Genomic DNA, 27,420 nt, shown 5'->3' with positions numbered 1-27,420 from the left:
ATTTAGTTTGGTTTACATTATTATGGTCTAGTTTGGTTCGGTGTAGTTTGGGTTGGTTATAAAATATGAAGGCATTAGTTTTATACTTTTATTAAAAAATAATCAACTCATAAACGATAGAATAAGAATATAAAAACTTATGCTACATGATTTTATATATAATAGTATTATTTGAATCGTATTTATAATTTTTTTTAAAGATATGGAAGTTATGAAAAAATGAAAAACGAAACTTTAACTAAAATTTGCAATATGTTAATACATATATATATATCATATATATTTTTACTATATATATATTGGATTATCGGTTTGGTTCGGTTTGGTTCGGTTTAAACCCAAACCAAACCAAACCGTTCGGGTTGAGTAAAACATGAACCAATTGGGTTACATAAAGAGCACGGTTTGGTTTGGTTCGGTTTAACTTCGGTTTGGTTGGTTCGATTCGGTTCGGTTTGGGTTTTTTGCCCACCCCTAATATATATAACCAATTTGTCTATGTAACCCTACTCATCTCTGTTAAAAAGAGTATAAGCAATTTTTTGGAGGAGCAACTTGACAAATGATAGATTGGGGAATTTGGTCAAAAAGGCAAGGAAACTTAAACGGGTTTTTGAGAAGAAGGAACATAATTTGAAAAATCCACGTGTTCCATCAATCACTTGAGTGTTGCTTTATGGCCTTCTAGAATTGATATTCTTTTTGTTGTACTATGAATTTTGTCATTAGCTCTTTTAGTGTGAAACATACATTGATTTTTTTTCTGGCAACTTATGTATCTTTTCTCTTTTGAGTCTGGGAAATTAGTTGAAAAGAAAAGAGTGCAATAGAAAGATATAAATTATATATCCAGTATCGATCCAAATTCCAATTTATGATAACTATAGTTGATTAAAAATACCAATACATCGATTATATAAGGATTTAAACAGCAAGTATAATAAAAATACTGAGGAAGAAATTTGGCTAGAAAAGAATAAAATGCACATGTTGTAGAAGTGACAAATGACAACCTCGTATGCACAAACGCGTGATTCGATCATTAAAAAAATCAAATAATTCACATATGATAAGGTTGAGGTTGTTCAAAATGTCTTCACATTCTAACAGATTTTCATCATCACAATCCTCATCCATTCATCATCATTACCCATCTTCACAAGGAAATCGTTTTTCTTTCCAATTTTTCACTGAACTTTTTTAAAAAATCTTGCATACTAGTATTATAATTTCTTATAACGGTAGGCACTGTAATAGGACAAAGAAAAGAGTTCCTTTAATACTAAAGAATCTACTTTCCAAGGTTCATGCATGCATAATCTTTTCATGAGAGGGATAACACTTGTTAAGTAAATAAAACAAATTATATCCAACCATGGTAAACTCTTTTCTCATAGTTATCCTGAATCACAACACCAATAATAGTGACCCGCGGTAATTTATAATGTTTCAATTATATAATCATATAGTTTCAATGTAAAATGTTTTCAAACCAATAATCATAGTTTTCTACTGATATTCTTTTTCCAGCAACTAATAATTAGTTTCAAGAATGGACAAAACATCAGGATTTAATGTGATAAGATTGTTCTTATCACATTAACCAAAAAAGGGACAGGGAGCCACAGGTGAAGTGTTCCTGGTCAAATTGAAACTTGGAAATATTAAAGTTCTTGAAATAGAAAGGTTTATTTTTAATGATGAGAAATGATTATTGAATATTACACATCTTAAGTTGCCTAACAATCGACGCATCTTCCTCTTTCTCTATCATACTAAGAAAACTAACTATAGTATGTGTTAATGTGTGTGTACACCCATTTTCTGATTTATAATATGATTTGATGGCTGTACGAGATTTAAATCGGAAAACCCATTTATATACAATAAATCATTTAGAGCGAAGATAAAAGTTTTCTTTATAGTAGGTAAAAACTCTTGAAATTCAATACAACTCATAGTTTGAAACTTTGAAAGAAGAACTTGATACACAAAAGATTGACCAATTATTGGTCAATATCAACAATAATAATATTATTTCCTTATTTCTCTGATGGAAAACTAGTATATAGAGAGGAGCTTCGTTGCTCAAACCCTTTCCTCTTCTCTCTTAAAAAACACACTCTCTCTCTTCAAAACCCTTTTATTCATCTCTTCAAAAACCCTTCTCTTCTCTCTTACATAACTTTGATTGTTTCTAATAAACTTTATTAGGATAAATGGATTACGATGCATCAAGAATCGGTGAAATAGTAGAAGATGAAGAGCAAATTGATCTGCCACCTGGATTCAGATTTCACCCTACTGATGAAGAACTCATAACTCACTATCTCAAACAAAAGGTCTTCAACACTTTCTTCTCTGCCACCGCCATTGGTGAAGTTGATCTCAACAAGATCGAGCCTTGGGAGTTACCAAGTAAGTGTACAACCTTTCCAGCAATTAAAAAACGTTTGTACTATAACAAAAGCTGTAAATATGAATTTATATATCTGAAGTTAAAAAAAAATAATATATATGTTTAATATACATGATTCCACAAAACTTTACAAATGGTTTGAGACTGCATGAAGTATCATGCCTTTTCTAAACTTTTTCCACCTTTTTTAAACTTTTTTATGTTAGTTATTATTGTTCTGTAATTTATTATTACTCACAAATATATATGTGATGGCTTTTGGTGAAATAGGGAAAGCTAAGATAGGGGAGAAAGAATGGTATTTCTTTTGTGTGCGAGACCGGAAATACCCAACCGGTTTAAGGACAAACCGGGCAACTGAAGCCGGTTACTGGAAAGCCACAGGCAAAGATAAAGAGATTTTCAAGGGGAAGTCACTTGTGGGTATGAAGAAGACTCTGGTTTTCTACAAAGGAAGAGCTCCTAAAGGAGTAAGAACCAATTGGGTTATGCATGAATATCGATTAGAAGGCATATATTCTATCCAACATCTCTCCCAGACAGCTAAGGTAACAATAACATCAAAGACATTTTTTGTCTTTTTTTGTGTGGAATTGAATTGATATTTTGTGTTCTGTTTTGTTGTGTGTGAATGTAGAACGATTGGGTTATTTGCCGTGTTTTCCATAAACGTGCCGATGGTACAAAGGTTGATATGTCCCATTTAATGTTGCTTGATTCACACGTTAACCGGATTGAACCGGTCGGATTACCTTCGTTGATGGATTCTTCTCAACGAGATTCCTTCCCTGGTTCGTCTACTCACGTGACCTGCTTCTCCGACCAAGAAACCGAAGATAAAAGACTCATTCATCTCGAGTCCAAAGACGGTTCTGGTCCTCTGTTTTACCCTGATCCTCTGTTTCTAACAGACAATGATTCGCTAATGAAACTGTTGCTTAACAGTCACGAAACCCAGTTCCCCGGTACTGGTACTGACCCCTCCGCTTTAGCCGGTATGGGAGAATCGGGTTGCTTTTGGAATTTCTGAGGTGTAATATCTGTTGTAGACTTGTAATTCATGTGTTCGTGTGAGATATGAAGATTCTTGTTACATTTTTTGTAAAAAATAATGAAGTCAATTTATTTTGCAATGTAGAATTAGCATTTTAATAGATTTGTTAGTTAAATAATATAATAAATACATTTGTCTTGTGCAATGCTTAGACCTAATCTAGTCTTTTTTTTGGACAGCAATCTACTAGTTTATAACTAATTTTGAATGATTATAACATTTACTTAACCCAAAAAGGTTTCTATAATGAGATGCTTCTTTTTCATAATTTACCACCCAGAACATTAAATTTATTACTATATTTTATCTTGAAACTAGAGAAGTGAGAAACCAATTTTGTTTACTGTTATTCACAATGACGAAAGACATGTGTTAGGCCACCAACCAAATAGTAATACTATGACTTGTGAGCATATTAACAAAGTTTGAAAGATTTTATCAAATATTATATTGTTATGTCAAACTCAAAATTGTTTAGGTGATCATCTTGCTTTCATACGACCTGATTTTAAAATGCTAACATCAAATTGAACATGCGTGAATTAATTTTTCAGCACTGCCTAAATACATAAACAATAACTGAATCACTATACACCTTTAAATATCTTAAACCAATTACAATCACATAGTATAGTAGTAGACATAGAGCCATGCTCATCTACAAAAGACACTCTATAACTTCAAATATAAAGCTTTTTACTTTCTAAAAATGAACTTCAAAACTTCAAATTTGAAGTTTTGAGAGGTGAAACTCTATATTTGAAGTTTCACTACTCAAAACTTCAAATTTGAAGTTTCATATTTTTATTTGTATTTTGTTAAAAGAATATTTAAAATATTTAAAACTAGATTTATATAACAGAAATATACAAAAGAAACTTAACAAAAAAACTTTTAAAAAATTATATAAAGACATAACTATTACACAAATTTGAATAATACAATAACACTAATAGTTAGGTAAGTTTGATCTGGAACCTTCAAAATTTCAAATATTGTCTAGTTTTTTGGTGTAATTGAAGATGGTTGTTGTTTTTGTTGATGATATCTTTTCGTACAATTCTTTCTTGTTCATATTGAATATATTCACGAGTATTAATATCATCGATAAAAGTTAGTCTTTTAGAAATATTTTATGTTTGTCTTTTACTTTCTTGTTCTGATCTAATGTATTTACAAGTATTAATATCTCCCGATTTCAACATTTATTATCTATAATCTACAAATTAAAAATGAGGAAAACTATTTTTAATTCAAAATGCACTAGTAGATCATATATGCACTACGAAAATCACTTTATGGAATAATATGGTATTTTGCTTGAAGTTTAATATTAGTTAAGTTATTTTGTTTAAATTTTTATATTTTAATATAATATTTCATTAATTAATATTATTGTAATATGTTTACATATGTGCTAGTTATATACAAAAGTTTTATGAATTTAAATTAGGACCATATTATAAAATACAAATAGCTTTGAAGTTAAGTTTGAAGTTTTGCTTTTGGAGAAAAACACCTTAAAACTTCAAATATAGAGTTTTAGAAACTTCAAAATAGAGTTTTTTTTAGATGCTCTGAATGGAAGCAAGTAAAGCATGTGCTTGGGGGCTTAGATAATTAAAGTATTTAAAGGGCCAACTATTTGTTAAATTCTTCTCTAGTTTAGTTGGTTACAAGAGGATTTTGTAGATATGAAATTATACTTTACAGATTAATATGAAATTATGCTTTACAGATTATTTAAATATCCAAACAGAAGATAAAATTTATGATTTTCACAGGTCTGAAATACTCCAAATTAATAGAAAAATGACAAACGTTTCAAAGAAGATATATAATTTAAAATTTTAAAGTTACATAAATGTAATATTCATAGCTGCGATGTAATTTCACGATAGTATAATTTATACTCGCATCTTCATTTTGTAATGTCTTCGTGTGTTTTCATGACCATTTATCAAAAAAAAAATACATATATATTTTGCGGGCTTACCAAGGTGGCCCGATTCCGCCCCGCAGTAAGTCTTTATGGGTCAGGCCCGCGGTCCAGATTATTTATTGCCATCCCTATTTCTTTGTGGGTGGTAGTAGATCTGGTGGAGTTTGCTTTTCGATGGTCTTTGCGTCGGTTCTCTGATCGTGTGGTGGTATGCAGTCTTCTGATGTTGTTGGGTTCTGGTCTGGCCTCTCCTCGGTTCTCGCATGCGGGTTGGGGTTTCTTGGCGTCTAGTGAGGGCAATGCCTTTGTGCTGCTAACCTCTTCTTGATAAGTTCAGATTCCTGTCGGGTGTGTTTCATTATGAAACTGTAGGAAGGGAGTCGTCTCCTTTGTGGCTCCAATATTAGCTTTGTTTCTTCCTCCAAATCAGTTTTTTTTTTCCGGTGCTACAGAGCGTTGTTCGTGTTCTGGTTACTTCTTTGCGCTTGCCGGTTGTGAAGTGGGGTTTGTAGTTTCTTTGAGGTGTCATGCTCTTTCCAGTGTTTGGGTTTGTTGAGTGGTTGTCTCCAACAGTTGTTTGTAGGATGGTGTATTGAACTTGTGGCTTCGCCGGGTCTCTGATTACCTTGGGACAAGGGTTAAGCAAGAGATCACCTTATCCTTTATTCCAATGGTGCTTTATCTGGTGTTTTTAACACTTCTGTTGGGGTTTGCTATCTCCCTTTCTTCAATGTTGGTTTGCCGTGGTCCTATCATCAGTGTTGATGGAAAGATTGAAGTTTTTAGATGAAAATCTTGTTGTCTATGTTGTTGTAGTTTCTTTATTTCTCTTGTTTAGTGTCATGGTTCTGGAAAGGTGTGTCTTTGCCGGCAGTGTGTCTCCCATATTTCTCTCGGGCTTTGTTTTAGATTCCTAAGCGTTGTAACATTGTACTTCAGTTCAAGTTAATGCAATTACAAGAAAATCAAAATAGTTATCTATCCTTATTGCAAAAATTCTCTGCGGCTCTATCAGAAAAACGAACCAAACCGAAGCAAAGGGGAATAAATATTAAGGGTACTATCGTCCTTTTACACAGTCGAAAGCCCAAAACCCTTTTCTTCAGTCTTCCTTCCACCTGCATCGGTTTCTTCTGCATTTTCCCCTTAAAATCAATTCTCGCCGGAGAGCCCCCGTCGACCTGTGTAAGTCAGAGATCTCCTTCTCAACCCACAATTTAATTTCGTATACTTATTAATTTCATTGGGTTATCAGATTTTGGTAGAAATCATCTTCAGATCTCGCTTCACGATTTGTTATCAATGACTGTTTTAGGTTTGAGAAGAGGATGTTGAAGTTCCTATCAAAAGTAAAGATCGAGTTCAACACATTGGACCCAAGACTCGCCTCCTGCGTCGAGTTCTTGGCTCAGTGCAACGCGAGGAAGGCCAAAGAGTCCAACCCTAACTGTCAGGTTCTGGTGAAACGCAGAACCGACGATCAGCCACCGCAGATCAGTGTCACTTTCGTCAATGGTGTCGAGGAAGCTTTCGATGCGGCTGCCACGTCGGCTCAGTCGATCAGGAAGATGATTCTTGATAAAGGGCAGTATCTCGAGACGGAGCAGATGTTCCGTGAAGCCGGGGAGCAGTGGCCTGTCATCATCCCTGAGGAGGAGATTCACCAAGAAGCTCCTGGTGTTAAGGTCCGTTTGTGTTTTCACACATTTTATCATTGTGAGAGGAAGAGACAACTGATCTTTGTGTGTGTTTGGTTTGGTTTTTTTTTTTTTTTGCAGCCGAGGAAAGCAGAAGACAAGAAGCAATGATATGCTCGCTTGATTTGGGTTTGCTCTACAGATAAATTTGTATTGTTTCTTTCTTTATGTGAACTTAAAATGTATGAACTTTTGATCAGAAACCATGAAGTTTAACTCATGTCTTTATTTTCTCAATAAGAAGCTGGTGAGGCTTGTTTTGCAAGAAGATGAGGCAACATACTGGTCATTCTAGGAATAAACTTAAAGCAGATAGAAGGAAATATAGCAGCTAAGGCTTTGAATAGCTATAGATGTCCTTGTGATGCTTTGTTTCGATGTTTAGTATTAGAGCTTTTGCATCTCGAGCTTGAAAAAAATAATTCTATCAAACACTGTTTTCAATGGAGATTTTACACACTTTGAATAAACTAGTTTGTTGTTTATTAGCTTGTTTAGTGACCTTTTATTATGATTTATGCATCTGTAATAGGAATACTTTCGAGAAAAAGTATAAAATGTTATTTTCACCTCTATACATTAAAGCAAAATATATCTATATTTTTGAAGGAAAATATAGAAATGAGTTTAAGATGCTTTAGTTCAAAAAGAACAAAACCAGTTTTATGGACATTGAAACTAATATGATCGATTTCAAGACAAGGTTTGAAAGATGTTAATTCAGTTTCAAACCTGTCACATGAGTTATCTTCTATCGTCAAACTGTAGCAACAACAATATTATCCAATTCAGTATCCAAGGGGACTTTACCAAACCACTCAATTTTCCTCCACATCTCATGTTCGTTGTGTCTTTCAAGTGCAATCTCAGCACACCAAACCTCCTCACGCCATCTTTCCAGCATAGTCCGCCAATTTGACATTGAAAGCACATGGACCAACATTTGACAGCCATCAAACCATACAAAACTTTCCAGCATCTTCCTTTGGATTCGTACCATAGGAGCTTACCGTTGTTATAACGTTCACAAATGGGTAGGTCTGAGCCCGCAATATGTTTGGAGCTTCATGCCAGGTGTGAAACCTACAATCTAAGAACATAATTTTGGTGGTGAGACTCCTAATGCAGTAGATATTAGAGCCAACAGCAACGAACTTCGAAAACATGAAGGCAGAATGGAATCTGTAGATGGGATTGGGATTGGGATCCAAAGGTTATCATTAGTATTCTTACTAGTAGACCATTCTTGATTAGGTTTAGGTCTCTGACAGAGAACGAACCAACGGCCACGAGACTCATTGGGGAAATAGAAACACACGTAAAGACAGCTCTCGGTGTGACCTAAGAGGCTAAGAGTGATCGGGTCTTATAAAGCTCAGGTGAAGCAATAAGAGAACAAAGCTCTTGGAGACTAAAGAGAGGGTCTAAAGAGAGGATCGGGTAATACAATCTCGAGACCTGTGCTAAGCAGTTTAGTAATTAGTACAAAGACTTTTAACATGTTTACCAAAAGAAAAAAAAAATTAGCACAAAGATCATTAGGTAGAATCATAAAATTCCCATCTTGTTAATCGATGTTGACTCTTGTTCGGTCATGAGTCATGACTATGGATTGCGCTCTCTCTCGTAGGACTCGAGGTTTATTGTCCAGTAAGAAACACTTCATCATAAAACAAAAGTAATTTTTCCGTGTTCATCCACTAGTGACCAATATAAATTATCTACTAACTAAATAATATATAAATTAAATTTAAATTATTTTATGATGTAAATGTGTAAAAATTTATTTTAAATGATATTATTTTATTTTAGGTAGACATGTGATTTGATGTTGATTATTTAGTCGATACATGATTAGTTTGGTTATTTTTTTATTATGTGTGTATTAAATTATAGGATTTTTTTTGTATTAAACCGTATTATTTTTAAATATACTAAAATTAGTGTTGTTAATTATTATACTAAGACTAATATCTTTTTGGTTGCTTAGAGGATAGGGATCTCTCCTTCTTCATTTCTTAGAAGATTTGTTGAAATATATAGATACTATGATGACTATTTATCTTTAAGAAAAATAAAAAATAGAAAAGAAGATGAAGCATTGATAGGTTTGAAGTTGAATAATCAAACCAAACAAACAATCTATTATACTTTGTAAATATTTTTATTTATTTATTCAATTTTATAAAAAATGTTTGGAGCTTCATGCCAGGTGTGAAACCTACAATCTAAGAACATAATTTTGGTGGTGAGACTCCTAATGCAGTAGATATTAGAGCCAACAGCAACGAACTTCGAAAACATGAAGGCAGAATGGAATCTGTAGATGGGATTGGGATTGGGATCAAAAGGTTATCATTACACTACAAGAAAACACGCCGAATTCCGACGGAGATTCCGATGGACGTCAAAGGCGTCGGACATTTTGGACGGAATTCTGACCGATTTCCGACGAAAACAAAAAATCTGAAGTCGTCGGAATTCCGTAGGCTAATTCCGACGAATTTCCGAGAAAACAATGGTCGTCGGAATATTCCGACGACTTTTTGACGACATTCCGATAAACAATATAACCGTTGTAGTCGTCGAAAAGTCGTCGGAATATTCCGTCAAATTTCCGACGATATTCCGATGAAAAGATATAACCGTTACGGTCGTCGGTATTCCGTTGGAATTTTCCGACGAATTTCCGACGAACCAAGTGACCGTTGCCGACAAATATATATGACCGTTTTATAGCCGTTCGAGATTGGAAAATACTGACGAAATTCCGACGGAATGCTTTATATCTGTCGGTATTCCGTCGGAAAGTCGTCGGATGTCCGTAAGCAATTTCCTATAAATGCAACCCCTCCTCATTCAACTCATTCACACCTCATTCTCTCTTCTTTCTCTTTAGTCATAACAATTCCGTGAAAATCATGTCTTCAGGAGCTTATTATCGTTCGTGGATGGATAAACCTCATTTGGATCCCAACACTAATTTGCTTACGGAAGAATACGTTCAAGGGATTGGAGAATTCATGAGGCTTGTTCAACAGCAACCGGATGCAAAAAGTGGTATGTTAAGATGTCCCTGCTCTACTTGCAATAATAATAAGGTTATAAAAGAATTTGATGTTTGGACTCATTTGTATATGAAAGGGTTTTCACGTAATTATAAAGTTTGGTACCTTCATGGGGAAACTGGTTATGAATATGGTAGTACTAGCGAACCTCAGCCTGTTAGTGAACTTCAGCCTGATATTAGGTTAGAAGAACCTAGAACGGATATAGATTATGGTGTAGGTACTGAGCAGATGGTACATGATCATTATAGAGGGGAAGAACCAAATCCCGAATCTAGGAGATTTTTTGATATGTTAGATGCAGGAAAACAACCTTTATATCAAAATTGTAGAGATGGTCATTCAGTCTTATCATCTGCAACTAGATTAATGGGTATTAAGACAGACTATAATTTGGCTGAAGAATGTATGGATGCGATTACTGATTTTGTCAAAGGTATTCTACCTGAGGATAACCTTGCACCGGGTTCATACTACGAGGTTCAGAAACTTGTAGCCGGTCTTCAACTACCGTACGAAGTGATAGATGTATGTATTGACAACTGCATGATCTACTGGAGAGCGGATGAGACACGAAATGTATGCAAATTTTGTGGGAACCTCGTTATCAGGAGACGAGGGAAGAGTTCCGATCCCGTTCAAAAGAATGTGGTATTTGCCTTTGACGGAAAGATTGAAGAGGTTGTATCAGTGTGAGCGCACAGCAAAAGCAATGAGATGGCATGCAGAGCATTCCACAAATGGTGAGATTAGACATCCTTCAGATGCGAAGGCTTGGAAACATTTCCAGTCAACATATCCAGAATTTGCGGAAGAGAGAAGAAATGTTTATCTTGGATTATCTACTGATGGTTTCAGCCCGTTTGGAAAGCATGGAAGACAGTATTCTCTATGGCCAGTTATCGTGACCCCGTACAACTTACCGCCGAGCTTGTGCATGCGACGAGAGTTTTTGTTTCTCTCAATTCTCGTCCCCGGTCCAGATCATCCTAAAAGATCACTAGATGTGTTTCTTCAACCACTGATATATGAGTTGCAACAACTATGGGCGCATGGTTTTGAGACATACGATGTTTCGTGCAAAGAAAACTTTCAGATGCGGGCAGTACTTATGTGGACAATAAGTGACTTTCCAGCATATGGTATGTTATCTGGATGGACAACACATGGGAGGCTATCATGTCCATATTGTCAAGATGACACAGATGCTTTCCAACTAAAGAACGGAAGGAAAACGTGTTGGTTTGACTGTCACAGACGATTTCTTCCACCTGATCATCCATACCGCAGGAGTAAGACTTCGTTTACGAAGAACAAGCAGGTGTTTGATGGTCCACCTGAGGAAGTTAGTGGGGAAGATTTGTTGAAGCAGTTTAGGGATTTTGATGCAGAAAGGACGCCAGATGTAGGTGGACATGAAAACATTCGAGTCAGTGCGGTTGGAGAGCTACATAACTGGCACAAAAAGAGTATTTTCTGGGATCTGCCATATTGGAAGACTCATCTATTGCGGCATAATTTAGATGTCATGCATATTGAGAAGAACTTCTTCGACAATCTGATGAACACAGTCCTTAACATCCAAGGTAAAACGAAGGATAATTTGAAGTCAAGGTTGGATTTAGTCGATATCTGTGATCGTTCTGAACTTCACGTTGATGAGAACGGTACGGCCCCTTTTCCCATTTATCGGCTGGATGGTGCTAGAAAAGAAGAGTTCTTTGATTGGATTACAGATAAAGTGAAATTTCCTGACGGATATGCATCAAATTTGGGAAACTGCGTTGATAGAAGCGAAGGAAAGTTTAGTGGCTTGAAGAGTCATGATTGTCATGTAATTATGCAGCGCCTCCTCCCGTTTGCTTTTTCAGCATTATTGCCACGTAATGTTCATGAAGCAATTGCAGGGATAAGTGTTTTCTTCCGCGACTTATGCAGCAGAGTAGTGACTGAAGAGGGTATTAATAATTTGAAGACAAACGCACCAGTCAGCATGTGCAACCTTGAAAGATATTTCCTCCATCATTCTTTGATGTAATGGAACATCTTGCTATTCATCTCGCAAGAGAATTGGAACTTGGTGGTCCTGTGCAGTACAGATGGATGTATATTTTTGAGCGTTATATGCATCATCTGAAGAAGATGGTCAAAAATCAAAGCAGGGTGGAAGGATCTATAGTGGCACAGGTGATCAATGAAGAAACTGCAATCTTTGCTGAAAATTATTTTCCACCAGAAGTGCATACAAAACACCGAAGACCTGCTCGGCATGATGACAGAGGGGAGAGAGCAACATATCATGTTACTGTCCCAAGCATGTTCAAGGAAATAGGACGACTTAGCGGAAAATTCACGAAGCGCAGACTTACGGACACTGAGCACGCTCATTTGCAAACATATTTGCTCACCAACTGTGAAGATGTTCTACAATATGAGAGGTAAAAATATTTTTTCATTTACATTGTTAGATTAATATTCAATAAATTTATTTCATATTGATAATATTTTTGTATATAGTGTATATATGGCGGAGTTGCGTATGACTCACAGGCATGCAACAGAAGATGAGCTTCAACAACTTAGAGATAACGGATTTGCTGTGTGGCTTCGTAGTTATGTGAGTCATATATCATATTACCCTATGCAAATGAGTAGTTTAAATTTAATATAAACTAATTAACTTTTCACTCATATATGTTTTTAATTTGTAGGTGAATGATGGTTTGGCCAGAGGTTTTGTGTTCGATGATTGGATACGCGAATTTGTGCAGGGACCAAACTATGTGGTCAAATCATATCCAAAATTTTGTACGCGAGGATATGCATTCACAAGGAAAGGTCATTCTAAGACAACATATGATGCTGGTGTTTCATCTTCTTCCGGTGACGATGTCTACTACGGCAACATAAAAGAAATATTGGAAATCCAATTTCCTGGAATGGTTGGATTGCGTTGTGTAGTATTCTATTGTGATTGGTATGACACCACCCCAGATAGAGGAGTGAAGATTGATGCGTTTGGTGTTACATCAGTTCATTCGCGGCGGAAACTTCAATACTATGATCCCTTCATTCTTGGTTCGCAAGCTGATCAGGTATGTCAATCTATTCATAATTTTTTACCAATACAATTAATTAATGTTATATATTTTACTAATATTTGTATAATTGATATGTATAGGTATGTTACATCAGTTACCCTCGGGTGACGTACAGAGATGATCCATGGGTCACTGTAACGCAAATCAACCCAAGAGGACGAGTGGATGGAACTTCTGATGATGATGAACCATTGCAACCAGAGTCTACCAGCAACGCCCAGGCAGTTGAAGATTTGGCAAATGTTGAACTCGTTGAGGATTTGACTGAGTTTGGACTTGATGCTGTTGTACATTCGGAGCCAGAAGCTGAGGTTGGGGAGTTTGATGAAGATTCAGAAGATTCGGATTAGTTTTTTTTTTTTTTTTTTTCTATTGGTCCGTCGGAAATCCATCGCAAAATACCGACGAGATAGCGACGACAAAGAGTTTCATAAAAGTCTGGAAATGTCCTCGGTAATTCGTCGCATTATACCGACGACATTCCGACGAACTAACCGAGTTCGTCGGAATGTCGTCGGTATAGTGCGACGAATTACCGAGGACATGTGTTTTTAAAAAATTTCCAACATAAAAATCTATAAATTTATATGCCAAAACTATGAAAATATACATAATAAGTGTTTAGTATAGTATTAGATCGCAACCGTTCAAATATAACAATTCATTAAAATATTTATGTATGCATATCACATGTTTTCATAACATCTCATCTTAACACTCATATACTTATACAATCATATTCATCTAATCTTACACTACAAAAAATGTTGTTGTATAAATTCGTGTTATAAAAACATTTCTACTGTTAAATCTTTATGCAAATACTATATATATTATCAAAGATTTGGATTTTGCTTTTAGAAACTTGTAACCAACCCTTAAACACTAAGTCGTCGGTATTCCGTCGGAAAGTGTCGTCAGTATTCCGTCGGAATATACTGACGAACTTAGTTCCGTCGGAATTTTAATTTACCCGGGAAAACCAAACCGCGTGAAATTTTGGCGAACCGCCAATTGGTATATATTTAATGATACCGACGGAATACTGACGAACCCGTGTCCGTTGGAATTGTTAAATATAATTACCCTTCTTCTTCCTTCTTCGTTATTTCCGCCTCCGGCTCTCTCTCAATTCTCTCCGCGATTTCTCTCCCTTTCACGGCGATTCCGGCCGTTCTCGATCCCCCATCACCGGCGAATCATCTTCTCACCCTCATATATCTTCCCCAAACCCCAAATCATGTAAGAATCATCCCAACCTTGTTTTATCCCAATTTTTTAGGGTTTTGGAAGTTAGATCTCGGATTTTAGGTTGTTTGATTGAAAATTTTAGGATTGAATGGATAGTTTAGGATATATAAGTTATGATTGTTGTTTGGATTGTTGTTTAAGTTTTTTTTTGGAATTATTTTGTGTTTTTGTTAAAATTCAAAACGTTTTACTGTTTTTAAAACGTTTTTTGATTTTTAAAAACGTTTTTCAAGTTTCCAATAATAAAATATGTATAATAAAACGTTTTTTAAAAATTTTAAAAATATTTAACAACATTTTTCTATAATTATAAAATTTTTATAATTTTGTATACATAAATTTAATTGTTTTTTTATAATTTTTTTCAAATTTCCAGTAATAAACTATGTATAATAAAACGTTTTTTAAAAATTTTAAAAATATTTAACAACATTTTCCTAAAATGCTAAAAATTTTATAATTTTTTATAAGTTTCCAGTAATAAACTATGTATAATAAAAGGTTTAATTGTTTTTTTTAAACGTTTATAAAACCTTTTGTAAATATATAAATGAAAACATTAAAAATAGAAATGATTTGAAAAGATTTTTGATGTATTAATTTTTTTTTAGGTCCGAGGATGTACCCCGCCCCGCAGCCCGTCTTCGACGTAGTTCGGTGAGCAGTTCCCGTGCATCGGGATCGTCTCACGAACAAAACTCGGTTCCCGCATATATTCCCGCTCCAGCTCCCGCTGCCCCTCCCGCTGCTGCTCAACAGGATCCGGGGGTCATGCCAGTTGATCTATTGGTTCAACAACCAGGTCGAGAGCATCTCCCGGTTCTCCATCCCAACCCACGACGAGGACATAGCACTTGGTTAGTATTTTTTTTAATTTGTAGTATTATGTTTTTTTCCATTAATTAACTTGTTAACTAACTTGTATTTTTTTAAAGGTTCACCAAGTCGAAAAATGGTATTAGCAGGAGCATCAACCAGATGATGTACTCCATGCTTCGTTTTGGATATTCAAAGTGGAGTGTGATTCCTTTCGAAGAACGAGAGTTGTGGTTTCGTCAGTTTGCGGTAAACTCTTCATTTTTTAAAAGTATTTACATTTTTTAAAATATATTTACTTATTAAATTATGTTTGTTTTGTAGCAAGAGTTCAACTGGCACTCCAATCTCACGGAAACAGTCCGTAAGAAATTCAACGAAAAAGCCATGGACTCTTATACGAAGCAGATAAATGCGTGGAAGACAGTTTGGCAGAAGAACAAGAGGCCACGGTTCATCAACGGGACGGTGTGGGAGCAGTTGATAGCTCATTGGGAGAAGGAAGAAACTGCAGAGACGTCTTCTAGGAACTCCAAGAACCGGAAGAGCGATCGTGGCGGGAAAGGTATGTATGTGCACAACCTCGGCGCTTGCTCTATGTCTACTAAGGAAGATGAACTTGTAAGTTTTTTTTAATTATTTATCTTTATATTTTTTAAATAAATATTTTATATATTCTTTGGCTAATAATGGCGGTTTTTTAGATCGAAGAAAATGACGGTAATCCCGTTGATCGTCTCCAACTCATTAAGGTGGCTCACACTAACAAGAAGACGGGTCAAATTCAAGATCCCGTGATAAAGGTGTCGTTGATTTGGTGGAAGCTGAAATAGCAACTCAATCTCAGCCTCTCTCTGATGACGGCGATTCTACGGGAGCTTCAACCAACTTGTCCCTATTGCAAATAAATGAGATGGTTGAAAAGGTAATTTTTTTTATTAATATATTTTTTTATAATGTCGATTACTAATTTGTCTATATTTACTAACTTTAAATATTTTTGTAGGCGGTTCCTAAAAGGAAAGGAGGCCGTTTAGTTGGGTTGGCCCGCCGTGCTTCTTCGTATCCGGCGTCTTCTTCGCAAGCTCCGTATGCCGATCCCATGATTCTCGAGGAGCTACATGACAAAGATGAACGGATTGGGGCATTGGAGGAGCAGAACACCACTATCCTTTCGGAGAATGCCACTATCCGTTCGGAGAATGCCACTATCCTTGCTGAGCTGGCATCCCAGAAGAAGTTCAACGCCGAGATAATGCAGAAGCTAGATCGTTTGATGTCTTCGAGTTCTTAGTTTTTTTCAGCTTTTTAAAACTGTCTGAGTGTTTTTTTTTTCGTTTTGCATGAATTTTAAATTTTCTGAATGTTTTTTTTCTATTTCGGTTTGTATGAATTTAAATTCTATAATATTATTAGTTTTAAATTTCAGATTTTTTTATTTATTAATTAATTTTTCATATAAAAAATATATATAAAAATGCAAAACTAATTCGTATTAAAAGTGACATTTTCCGACGAACTAAGTCCTCGGTAAATACCGACGGAATATGATTCGTCGGTAAATACCGACGGACTTTATTCGTCGGAATTTACCGACAAATCATAGTCCGTCGGTATTTACCGACGAATAATAGTCCGTCGGTATTTACCGACGAATCATAGTCCGTCGGTATTTACCGAGGACTTAGTTCGTCGGAATCTTCGGAGGATCCGTCTCCGTCGGTATATAGTTTTTCCGATGAACTCTGGTCTCGTGTGTCCGCATCGGAATATTGTCGGAAGTTCGTCAGAATGTCATTTCTCGGTATTCGTCAGAAAGTCGTCGGAAGTTCTGACGAAATTCCGACGAATTCTTTTTTTCCGACGAAATGATACCGACAAACTCCTTCGTCAGAAATTCGTCGGAATAGGCCTTTTCCGACGAATTTCCGACGATTTTGGCCATCAGAATCCCCCTGTTTTCTTGTAGTGTTAGTATTCTTACTAGTAGACCATTCTTGATTAGGTTTAGGTCTCTGACAGAGAACGAACCAACGGCCACGAGACTCATTGGGGAAATAGAAACACACGTAAAGACAGCTCTCGGTGTGACCTAAGAGGCTAAGAGTGATCGGGTCTTATAAAGCTCAGGTGAAGCAATAAGAGAACAAAGCTCTTGGAGACTAAAGAGAGGGTCTAAAGAGAGGATCGGGTAATACAATCTCGAGACCTGTGCTAAGCAGTTTAGTAATTAGTACAAAGACTTTTAACATGTTTACCAAAAAAAAAAAAAAAATTAGCACAAAGATCATTAGGTAGAATCATAAAATTCCCATCTTGTTAATCGATGTTGACTCTTGTTCGGTCATGAGTCATGACTATGGATTGCGCTCTCTCTCGTAGGACTCCAGGTTTATTGTCCAGTAAGAAACTCTTCATCATAAAACAAAAGACTAAGTAATTTTTTCGTGCTCATCCACTAGTGACCAATATAAATTATCTACTAACTAAATAAATTATAATAACTAAATAATATATAAATTAAATTTAAATTATTTTATGATGTAAATGTATAAAAATTTATTTTAAATGATATTATTTTATTTTAGGTAGACATGTGATTTGATGTTGATTATTTAGTCGATTGAGCTCTCATACATGATTAGTTTGTTTATTTTTTTATTATGTGTGTATTAAATTATAGGATTTTTTTTGTATTAAACCGTATTATTTTTAAATATACTAAAATTAGTGTTGTTAATTATTATACTAAGACTAATATCTTTTTGGTTGCTTAGAGGATAGGGATCTCTCCTTCTTCATTTCTTAGAAGATTTGTTGAAATATATAGATACTATGATGACTATTTATCTTTAAGAAAAAAAAAATAGAAAAGAAGATGAAGCATTGGTAGGTTTGAAGTTGAATAATCAAACCAAACAAACAATCTATTATACTTTGTAATTATTTTTATTTATTTATTCAATTTTATAAAAAATGTAAATAAGAATAAAATTTAAAATTAAACTAAAAATAATTAAGAAAAAATATAAATGGATGCAGTAGATTCATAGTATTTCATTTTTAGTTATTAAAATATCTCAACTTATGCTATCTAAGTTGTGTTACTATGTATTTTTGTACAATGAATAGCTATTATATTACTCAAACTTGAGGTGGTCTGAATTGAGATGGCCTGGTTAACAACCAATGTAACAAAATTCTCTATGAAAAGATCTCGCAATCCAAGTTAAATAGTCTGAGATTCCATTTACAACCATGCATAATAGTTTTAGTTTATTAAAGCTATAATTTCGGATAATTGAAAGATTTTTTTTCTTTAGTTTATTAAAAATACTGGTTGATATAAATTAAATTTAGTACTTCTTAATTTTTAATATCTATTATTTTCTTTGAGATTATAATTCAAAGGAAAGGCTCTCTGTTTATTTAAATATTATGTTTTTGTGAATTTTCCTTTTTAGGAAATCATATATATATATATATATATATATATATATATATATATATATTCTAACTTGAGCGTCTTTCATAATGCTATCGTTATATATGTTGTTAAAGTTACCTTTCATGTATATAAATTATGTAAGCAGAACTATTTAATATTTAATCTTAAAATATCTTTTTATTATAATATTGGCTATATAATAAATAGAATATAAATAAATACAACAAAAAATGAATATAATTTATTATTTTGCTTATATTTTGATTATTTTTTTCTTACTTTTTGAGAGGGTCATTGATAATTGGTAAATATGTAAAAACTGCTCTCATTTGTTCTTTTGTTTCGTTTGATCGGTTCAGATACAACGGCTTTTTAGTGCTACTGGTATCACCAGTTGAATTACCGCTCATGTCAAATCCTTAACTAAAAGCAATTAAATGTCTTTTCTTTACAATACCCATTTGCGTTTTTGTTTCTCATTTTCTGCAGATGTCTGAGGTATACAACGTCAGGATGCCGAACACACTAAACTTCTCATTCGACTTCTTCTATGAACATACTCGTCCTTGAAATCTATGTCCCATGCACATAATCTACTGAGAATTGTTAGATCATACTCATGAACATGTTCAAATCTGGCTCATGACTAATAATTTGTATGGCTATTACATGTAGTCCACACATGTACCGGTACATGCTTTGTCATCGTTTGAGAGCTCTCTCCAAATCCAAGAGGGAATAAAAGCGCTTATAGAGAGGAGACCAATTATTCTTCTTCTCATTGCGATCTTAAACATTGGTACCGTCTAAATAGTAGAAAATGAAACACAAAATTGACTTTATTGTAGAAACTTTAAATTGTGAAACATGTAATTGTTGGTATCATATATACAATTCTAACGTATACAAATTCAACGTATTTGCTGTTCAATGTATTATTTTGCTTATATTTTGATTATTTTTTTCTTACTTTTTGATTATTATGTATTTCTTTGTTTTTATTTATTTTTATCAATTTATTGTTATCAATCACCTGGCATGACACTGAATAATATTTAATGAAATAATTTGAAGATAAAGGTACGAACAATATATATATATATACAGTATAACCTCTTTAAATTAATACTCTATAAATTAATATACACTATAAATCTTTATAAAATAATATAATTTTATAGTCTCAAATTGAGTTTTTGGTTCAATTAGTATATCGATAAATTAATATCTTTATAAATTAGTAAAAAATTATAGTTTTGGTGTAGTCCCAACATTATTAATTTATAGAGGTTTCACTATATATAAACATTGAGTATGTTTGTATATTAGTGAATAGTTTGAACAATTGATATATATAGCCAACACACACTAGAAATCATCTCGGCTTTTTCAAGGAAAAAAGGGTGATCTCTTTCCAAACTCATGCTCGGTAAAATAGTTTTAATAGGAAAATCGAAGCTTTCCCAACAAGTTCAGTTAGAGGCATCTTTCAAAATGAAGTTACCATTCTCTAATAGATCTGCTACCACAAGCTTTCAATTGGTTGTTTTGTGGAAAGTTGCCAACCAAATGGTAAATTCCTTTCTTTCCCTAGCAAAACAACATGTTTTCAACTCATTTGGGTGTTCCATTCAAGCCAAAGAGACGCGCCCATACGTACGTTTGGATCTTTATACTCATATACCAAATTCCTGAGTACCATCTCTTCTTACCTAGTTTAAAGAACCCTAACTCGAATTCTCCAGAAACAATTGTGTTTTCTGGCGCAACATTGAGTCGGTTCTCGAGAATGTGTTTCCTCCAGCCAAACACAATGAGACATAAAAGAAGAAGCACATCACAATGTTTGAAGACATTGCTGATTTCAAAGAAGAAGAAGAAGTTGGAAGAGATGCAAATTCCAGACCTGAGATTCATTTTGTTTTTCATTAGTTTTCCATTCTTTTTTTTGTTCTTATTTTCTTATTTCATCTTTCTTTGGGTCTAAGTGATGACCAAAGAATGAAATGTAATAATGCATTCCTTATTATTCATATTTTTTTTTTACCATTTACAAAGAATTGTTCTTCATTTGCATTCCTTCTCATTCTTTTTATTTTAGAGGAATATAGAAAAAATTTGTTCCTCACTAAAATTGATAAGAAAATATTTTCCTTTTCATTCCTCTAATATTATTCCCCCTATTATTCCTCTACATTTTCCCTACTCATTCATAATATTCATGTAATGGTCACCAGTTAGACTTTTGTGTTTATTTAGTTCTGGGAAAACTAGGTTCAAATTTCACATGCTCTTTATAAGCTGTGTATTTAGCAAACTTTTAACGTTTAAAATAAAAATAAATCAAAAAAATTAAAATAAAAAATAATTAAAAATTAAAATTTAGTTTTGAAAAATTATCTCAAAAATATATATTATGATGTTTGAGATTATGTTTTAAAGGAAATTTTTGTTTTTAAAAATATGGATTTTATCATTTATGAAATTTCCTTTTCTATGAAATTAATATATATATATATATATATATATATACATAAACAATTATACTGTTGACAATTGTATCGCCTTATAAGAATACACTGCATAATTTGATTTTCTAGGGTTTGAACCCCATACCTCCTGGTGTAGAAGCATTAATGAACTCTTAGGGTATGACTGGTTTTCCCGCTACCACCCGCAAACGCAGCTTTTGCGGTTGGTAGCGGTTGTTGGCGTTTTGCAACAATCACTCAAACCGCTCCAAACCGCTCCAAACCGCTCCAAATCGCTCCGAACCTCATAAATTCAAAAACTGGTTCCAGCTAGCGTTTGCGGTTGCGGGCGGTTGAGGGAGGATATATTTTTTTTTTCCAAAACAATATAAATACAAAAATAAAATTATTCAATAAAAAAATTAAATTGGAATTATAAAAATGCTAAAATATATCTATTATATTTTAATTAATATTATAAAACTTTAAAACAAAAATATTTTCTATATTTTTAAAAAAATTAAACTATAACTTTCTAAATATAACTTTTATATTTATTATAATATTATTATTTTTGATATTTTTATAATTATATAAAATGTAAATATTGTTAATTTATTATTTAACCGCTGCTGCACTTAGTAGTTAACCAGTCATAAGTATCCCGCAAACGCACCAATTTTTAACCGCAGAACCAGTCGTACAAATCTCTTAAAACCGCTAGAAACCGCAACCACCCGCATCCGCAAACTCCCGCAACCGCAACCGCTGCGGTTGAACCAGTCAGGCCCTTAGTCAAACCACTAGACTTAGTCAAACTAAGGGAGCTTCCATGATTTATATATGTGGTTTAAAAACAAATATAAAGAAAAATAAACTAAAATATAAAATAAATAACAAAGATTATCAAAAAAAGAAAAGAAAATATTAATAATGACATTAATAATATTTTTTATAATTCATTAAGGATATCATTGTAATTAATCATTCAAATAATTAACATAAAAATGACACATACGAAACTGACTTTTTAAATAATATTATAGAGATTTTTAAACATATTTCCATTTTTTTTGTTATTAGAAAACTTCATATCTATGTATAGTTACTTATTACTATATAAATAGATTTTACCATATCTGTAAAGAATAAAACTGATGATAAAAGATCTAACATTACATTGGTCAGATCTTTTGGCATAATCACGTTATAAAGACAAATTCAGCATTTGAGTTTGAAAGACAATCTTTCTCAATAGCAATTTTCCAAATATATCATTAATAATATTAATAATTTCATTTATTAAGTATAATAGAAAAGTTTTCACCGATAAACTCTTATTATGAAAACCATCTCCATAATACATACAGTTTATGAAAAAAATACAATATTTTAGTGATTTTAAGGCCTGTATTTTAGAGTTGGTTTGATAGTGTTTCTAACTATGGGTTCAAGTCTGGACACCTTCGAAGATCCCATCGAATTCAGATTGTTTCCGAGAAGAATCACTATTCACAAATATGGATTATCTTTTTTGGAAAGGCTTTTTCCAAATTGAAATCACCGATTTGCATGGATATTATTGTACGTTTGGAAGGGACGAATAATAAAGTGTTTAGGAATAAAGACAGATCCCGGAAAGACTCTCAAATTGGCAGAAATAGAATCATTAATTTGGGCACAAACCCAAGATTCAATTAAATTAAGGATTCCTCAAAATAGAGAGGCCGAGGTTACAACCTTACCTTCTACTCCAAGTAGATGATATTTTTCAGATGGATCATGGAAAAAAAACGTAATAATCATTCATGATAAGAGTAGTATAGCATACTGGAGGGTTATGATGGATTGACGGGGGCAAGAAATACTAGAGTTAGTCTATAACCACTTCATTCGGAAGCAAAACCCCTCATATGGGTAATGAAGATATGAGAAATCTATCTTAGTTTCATGTTAATTTTACAACAAATTGTTTTCAATTGGTGAAGATGGTTTCATAACCAGAAGAATGACTAACATTTGCAAGTTATTTAATAGATATCAAAGGTTTGAAAAAAAAAAATCACAACTCGAAGATAATTCATATACACATAACACAAAACTTAAAAGCGGATATTCTATCGTGCAATGAAACAATTGTCTTTCGAGTTACAAATTTGGTTTGCATAGTTTATTTATGTTGATGATTAAAAAAAAACGTAGTACGAAACCTAGGGGCTAGGGTACTGGATCAGAGGAAAGAAAAACATGTTTATGGGTAAATCTCAAATCAACACTCTGGTTCGAGTTCTGGCAACATAATAGTATACATAGGGATAACTTACGCAAACAGCAAATGAGTTTCTTCAAATGTAAATTTTACAGACAAAACCTATATTGAGAAAATGTATGTGCATAAATATACCAAACAAGTCTTGGTCCCCTCACTCATTACCTCTCTTCTCTAGCCGGAGCATTAGGATTCCCCATCATATCCATCATCATTTTCTCAGGTGAATCTTCCCAATTCGTAAACGTCTTCAAATCAATCTGCAGATACATTAAACACTTGTCAAACCTGCAAGTCCTTTGTGCATTTGCATATAAATAGATCTTATTGATCTTTTCTTACCTTTCGACGTTGGTCAGTGAAAAGCTCTTCTCGTTTCTTGTATGCTTCTTGAACTTCCTTAGCTGCTTTTCCACCTAATGCCCATGCTTCAACATCTGACACCAAAGCCTCTACTGGTAAATAACCCTGCAACAACAGATGTTTATAAAGACCCAAGACCACAAAACTTGAAACATATATAAAGACCAGCACTTGCGTTACCTGGTTTGGGAAGAGAGAGCCAGGTTGGTAAGTTTTATCAACTGCATGATGACGGATTGTGATCTTAGCAAAGTCTTCGTCGATGAAGATTCTCTCGTTTCCTTGTGTTCCCCCGAATCCAATTCCAACAGGCTTTGGGTTTGCGTCATAGACTCTACCAGAGGGATGAAGATGGCTATATGCAAAGTTTTTCTCTTTCCCTGAAGAAGTTGAACACAAAACCATATAAGACTATACTAACGCAAAACAACTGACCACGCAGATGATTTTTTTTTAATCTGTGCAGTACCTGAAGATGAGAATGCGTGAAAGACAGGACTAATGGAGAACAAATTCCCAGAGCTTCCGTAAAATGTATCTCTGTTCTCAAAACCCTGCTGCAAGATAGCACCGATGACCCACTTCCTCTCGCTTGAAGTACCCTCCTGCTCAACTCCACCGCTTGCAGAAACTAGCAATAGTATCGGAGCATGATACCCTTGAACGTTGTCCCACAATCGATTCATGCCTTTCCCATGATGGTATGAGCTAAAAGACAGATGAACATTGAACACGTTAAGTTACACTATAGAGACAGAACCTTCACAGAAGTAGGATAGTGGGATACCGGTAAAGAAGATTTTCATTGGGTTCATCGCCATTGCAGGGAAAGCATGAGCTCAAGATCTCCTCACTTAAGGTATTCTTGGACGTCAAAGAAATCGCCCATGCCCTTCCACATGTAAGAAGTGTGTTTTCACATGCCTTGGACGCAGAATCATCTCCACCAGCTGACTTTGAAGGCCCAGATCCATCCTGTAATTCACTTTTAGTGAACACCTTACGGGTAAACGAGAAGCAACAAGTAAAGAAAGAGTACCTCTGCATTTAAACAATGCTGAAGCCTCGCGTTGCAGAAGTGAGATAGACACTCAGTGAGGCTTGGAATCGTCGTCAATGCCCACGTCAGGAATTTCCCGACAGGAAGCTCGAGTTCCAAACCGAAAACATCAGAATCCCAAACATCCAAACTAGTTCCAGATTCGGTGCAAGACACAAGCGCTGACATAATCAAGTGGCTTATATCAGGAAGAAACAAGTCGGTGGATCTACTGCTTCGACCATCCCACGACATCGTCCAACACATCCACAGAAACATAACCAACTCTAAAGTCGAGACCGACCCGTTGATCTTACAATCAGCTTCTTCAGATTCGAACTCCAGCTTCGACGAAAAGCCTGCGTTTTGAGATGTCAGATGAAAAACTCTCAACAGAGTGTTGTTGTAAGACATGGAAGCCGACATTCTTCCGCAGCATTTGACATAACCTCTAGCAAACTCGACCCAACTCAACCCTCCTCCTTTCTCAGGGACGAAGAACAAATCTACTAAAGATGGTCCTAAATGCTCCAACAACCTCGGAAACGAATCTGGAACTGTCTGGTCTCCTTCACAAGTAGTTGTCTTGTAGCTCAAGGTGAAACTTTTCTACAATAAGAAACAAAACAAACAAAAAATTGATGAAACTCATTATAAAGCTAAAGCAGAGAGATCTACAGTTCGATCTTTATCAAACTCAGTCTCAAAAACCCTAATTCATGATCCGATCAAATCCCAAAACTACTGTGATTGCAAATCCAGATTCTCTTTAAGAACAATCAGAACCCTAACCGTTATTACCTTGAATGATTGGAAGGAAACAGTGTTGGTCTGAGGATCGGCGAGCTTGGAGAAAGAGCGTTGAAGGAGAGGAAGAGCACCGGTGGAAGCAGCGAGGCTTTCGATTTCTCGCTTCTCCGATGATTCTTTATTATCTGTAGAGGATGAAGCACCCATGATGCGATGTGAGAAGAGGAGAGAAGATAGAAATAATTCAAACGGAGGTTTCAGAGGATTATTTATTAATGAATGATGGTGTCCATGATTGCTTTTTGATCTATCTATTGAGATATTTTGAACAGTTGCTGGCTCTTTTTCTCACGATGCGCCGCTTAATGGGATTTGAGTCAATTCACGATTGAACCGGTTCCGGTTAGTGGTCAATTAGATCCGGTTTATTATTTGATTTTGTTTTGTTCAGGTCATACGACTCATACTTGTTTTGTTTTCAACAAATACGACTCGTGTAAGCATTATGGTTTAAAGATTTTTACACTTATATTTTGTTTATTACAGATTCTTAGATGCAAAGCTCTTCGAACATTTCAAAGTATTGTAGGCTCTTTATTATCTGTATAGTTGTTCATTAGTAATTGGTAATTTATCTAGTGTTAAAAACAACAACTTATATTTGTGTTTTATACTTTACATGTCCAAACATTGTAACCTCTTTTTCATCTTATCAATAAAAACGTTTTTGAAATAACTCACAGTCGAATTTTGTTCACCTTCTCAAAGTCGACCAAATTCAAATTCAGTAAACCTCCGATCTGTTTTAAGTCAGCACAGCTATTACTTCGGCGTTTAACATGCACAAATGAAATGGAATCGAAACTTGATTTCCAAGAAATCTACTGACTAGATCAAATGCTTTAATCGGGGGCTGTAACTGCCACGGTTGATATATTTAATGTAATCAATTTTATTAACATGTTGGAATGTATAAAATTTCTTAAAGATAACAATATCAAATCAAGTATTAATTAATTTTCTTATTTCATAAATAAATACATAATATATAATTGTTTATCTTTTAATTTTTAACTGCAACAAAATCTTATAAAGTCGTTTACTCTTTTTCCATCAAAAAATAAATCTTTATGAAACAGGTTTTAATAAAATCTACAATCCATACGAAATTCATACACAATGATACTCAAAATCAAAATAAATAATGAACTCTAATCGCCAATTTCTCAAAGAAAAATAATCGGACAACTGCAAGACCGCTTTCTGAATTTAAGAAGCTCCTTGAAGAAATCTGAGTAAGATATATTAAAGAATCCCTAAAACGCGGGATGAGTTTCTTGAGAACAAATGAATTCTCAAGAAAGTAGCTAACTAGTTTCTTCCCGCTTTCTTCCATCAAAATCAGATTGTGAATCTCAACACACTCAGGTGTGATAACAAACACTAAGGTGCATAAGTAAGTTCATTTTACTACCGACATTCTCCCGCACAATTTGACATAACCTGTAGCAAATTTAACCTAACTCGATCCTCCTCTTTTCTCAGGGACGAAGAACAAATGTACTAAAGATGGTCCTAAAATATCCAACAACTTTGGAAACGGATCTGGAACTGTCTGGTCTCCTTCACTAGTAGTTGTCTTGTAGCTCAAAGTGAAACTTTTCTACAATAAGAAACAAAAAAAATTGATGAGACTCAATCTCAAAACCCTAATCCAAGAACGGATTCGATG

The 27,420-nt window shown here is 34.3% G+C and overlaps 4 protein-coding genes across 7 annotated transcripts; 3 read left to right on the top strand and 1 right to left on the bottom strand.

Moving 5' to 3' along the window:
- The first annotated feature begins 1,959 nt into the window (after positions 1-1,959).
- Positions 1,960-22,515, top strand: LOC103863903 (NAC domain-containing protein 92). 2 transcript variants are annotated; one of them, XM_033290101.1, is made up of 5 exons: positions 1,960-2,418; positions 2,690-2,967; positions 3,057-3,472; positions 9,009-9,018; positions 22,501-22,515. In XM_033290101.1, exons 1-3 carry the CDS (start codon positions 2,220-2,222, stop codon positions 3,447-3,449), a joined length of 870 nt encoding a protein of 289 aa, XP_033145992.1. In that variant the 5' UTR covers positions 1,960-2,219; the 3' UTR covers positions 3,450-3,472; positions 9,009-9,018; positions 22,501-22,515. The 2 variants fall into 2 exon arrangements, with proteins under 2 accessions (XP_033145992.1, XP_009139909.1); XM_009141661.3 differs by lacking the exons at positions 9,009-9,018; positions 22,501-22,515 and having other exon boundaries at positions 3,057-3,618.
- On the top strand, positions 5,576-7,597 carry LOC103863902. Of its 3 annotated transcripts, none has more exons than XM_009141660.3 (4): positions 5,576-6,600; positions 6,731-7,100; positions 7,194-7,262; positions 7,357-7,597. In XM_009141660.3, the coding sequence occupies exons 2-3, from the start codon at positions 6,744-6,746 to the stop codon at positions 7,221-7,223; spliced, it is 387 nt and encodes a 128-aa protein (XP_009139908.1). In that variant the 5' UTR covers positions 5,576-6,600; positions 6,731-6,743; the 3' UTR covers positions 7,224-7,262; positions 7,357-7,597. The 3 variants fall into 3 exon arrangements, with proteins under 3 accessions (XP_009139908.1, XP_033145997.1, XP_009139907.1); XM_033290106.1 differs by having other exon boundaries at positions 7,354-7,597; XM_009141659.3 differs by having other exon boundaries at positions 7,194-7,539.
- LOC117133573 lies at positions 12,186-13,643 on the top strand. The gene is made up of 4 exons (XM_033290088.1): positions 12,186-12,618; positions 12,698-12,797; positions 12,892-13,275; positions 13,362-13,643. Exons 1-4 carry the CDS (start codon positions 12,218-12,220, stop codon positions 13,629-13,631), a joined length of 1,155 nt encoding a protein of 384 aa, XP_033145979.1. The 5' UTR covers positions 12,186-12,217; the 3' UTR covers positions 13,632-13,643.
- A 982-nt stretch (positions 22,516-23,497) lies between the features above and the next one.
- On the bottom strand, positions 23,498-25,993 carry LOC103863900. Its single transcript, XM_009141658.2, has 7 exons — positions 25,740-25,993; positions 24,939-25,547; positions 24,687-24,874; positions 24,369-24,607; positions 24,080-24,279; positions 23,879-24,004; positions 23,498-23,796 (listed from the first exon to the last, which is right to left on the bottom strand). The coding sequence occupies exons 1-7, from the start codon at positions 25,893-25,895 to the stop codon at positions 23,698-23,700; spliced, it is 1,617 nt and encodes a 538-aa protein (XP_009139906.1). The 5' UTR covers positions 25,896-25,993; the 3' UTR covers positions 23,498-23,697.
- Between the last annotated feature and the right edge of the window lie 1,427 nt (positions 25,994-27,420).

Source organism: Brassica rapa, chromosome A04 (assembly GCF_000309985.2).
Source record: "Brassica rapa cultivar Chiifu-401-42 chromosome A04, CAAS_Brap_v3.01, whole genome shotgun sequence".
NCBI lineage: Eukaryota > Viridiplantae > Streptophyta > Magnoliopsida > Brassicales > Brassicaceae > Brassica > Brassica rapa.
This window is presented reverse-complemented; position numbering and strand designations above follow the sequence as displayed.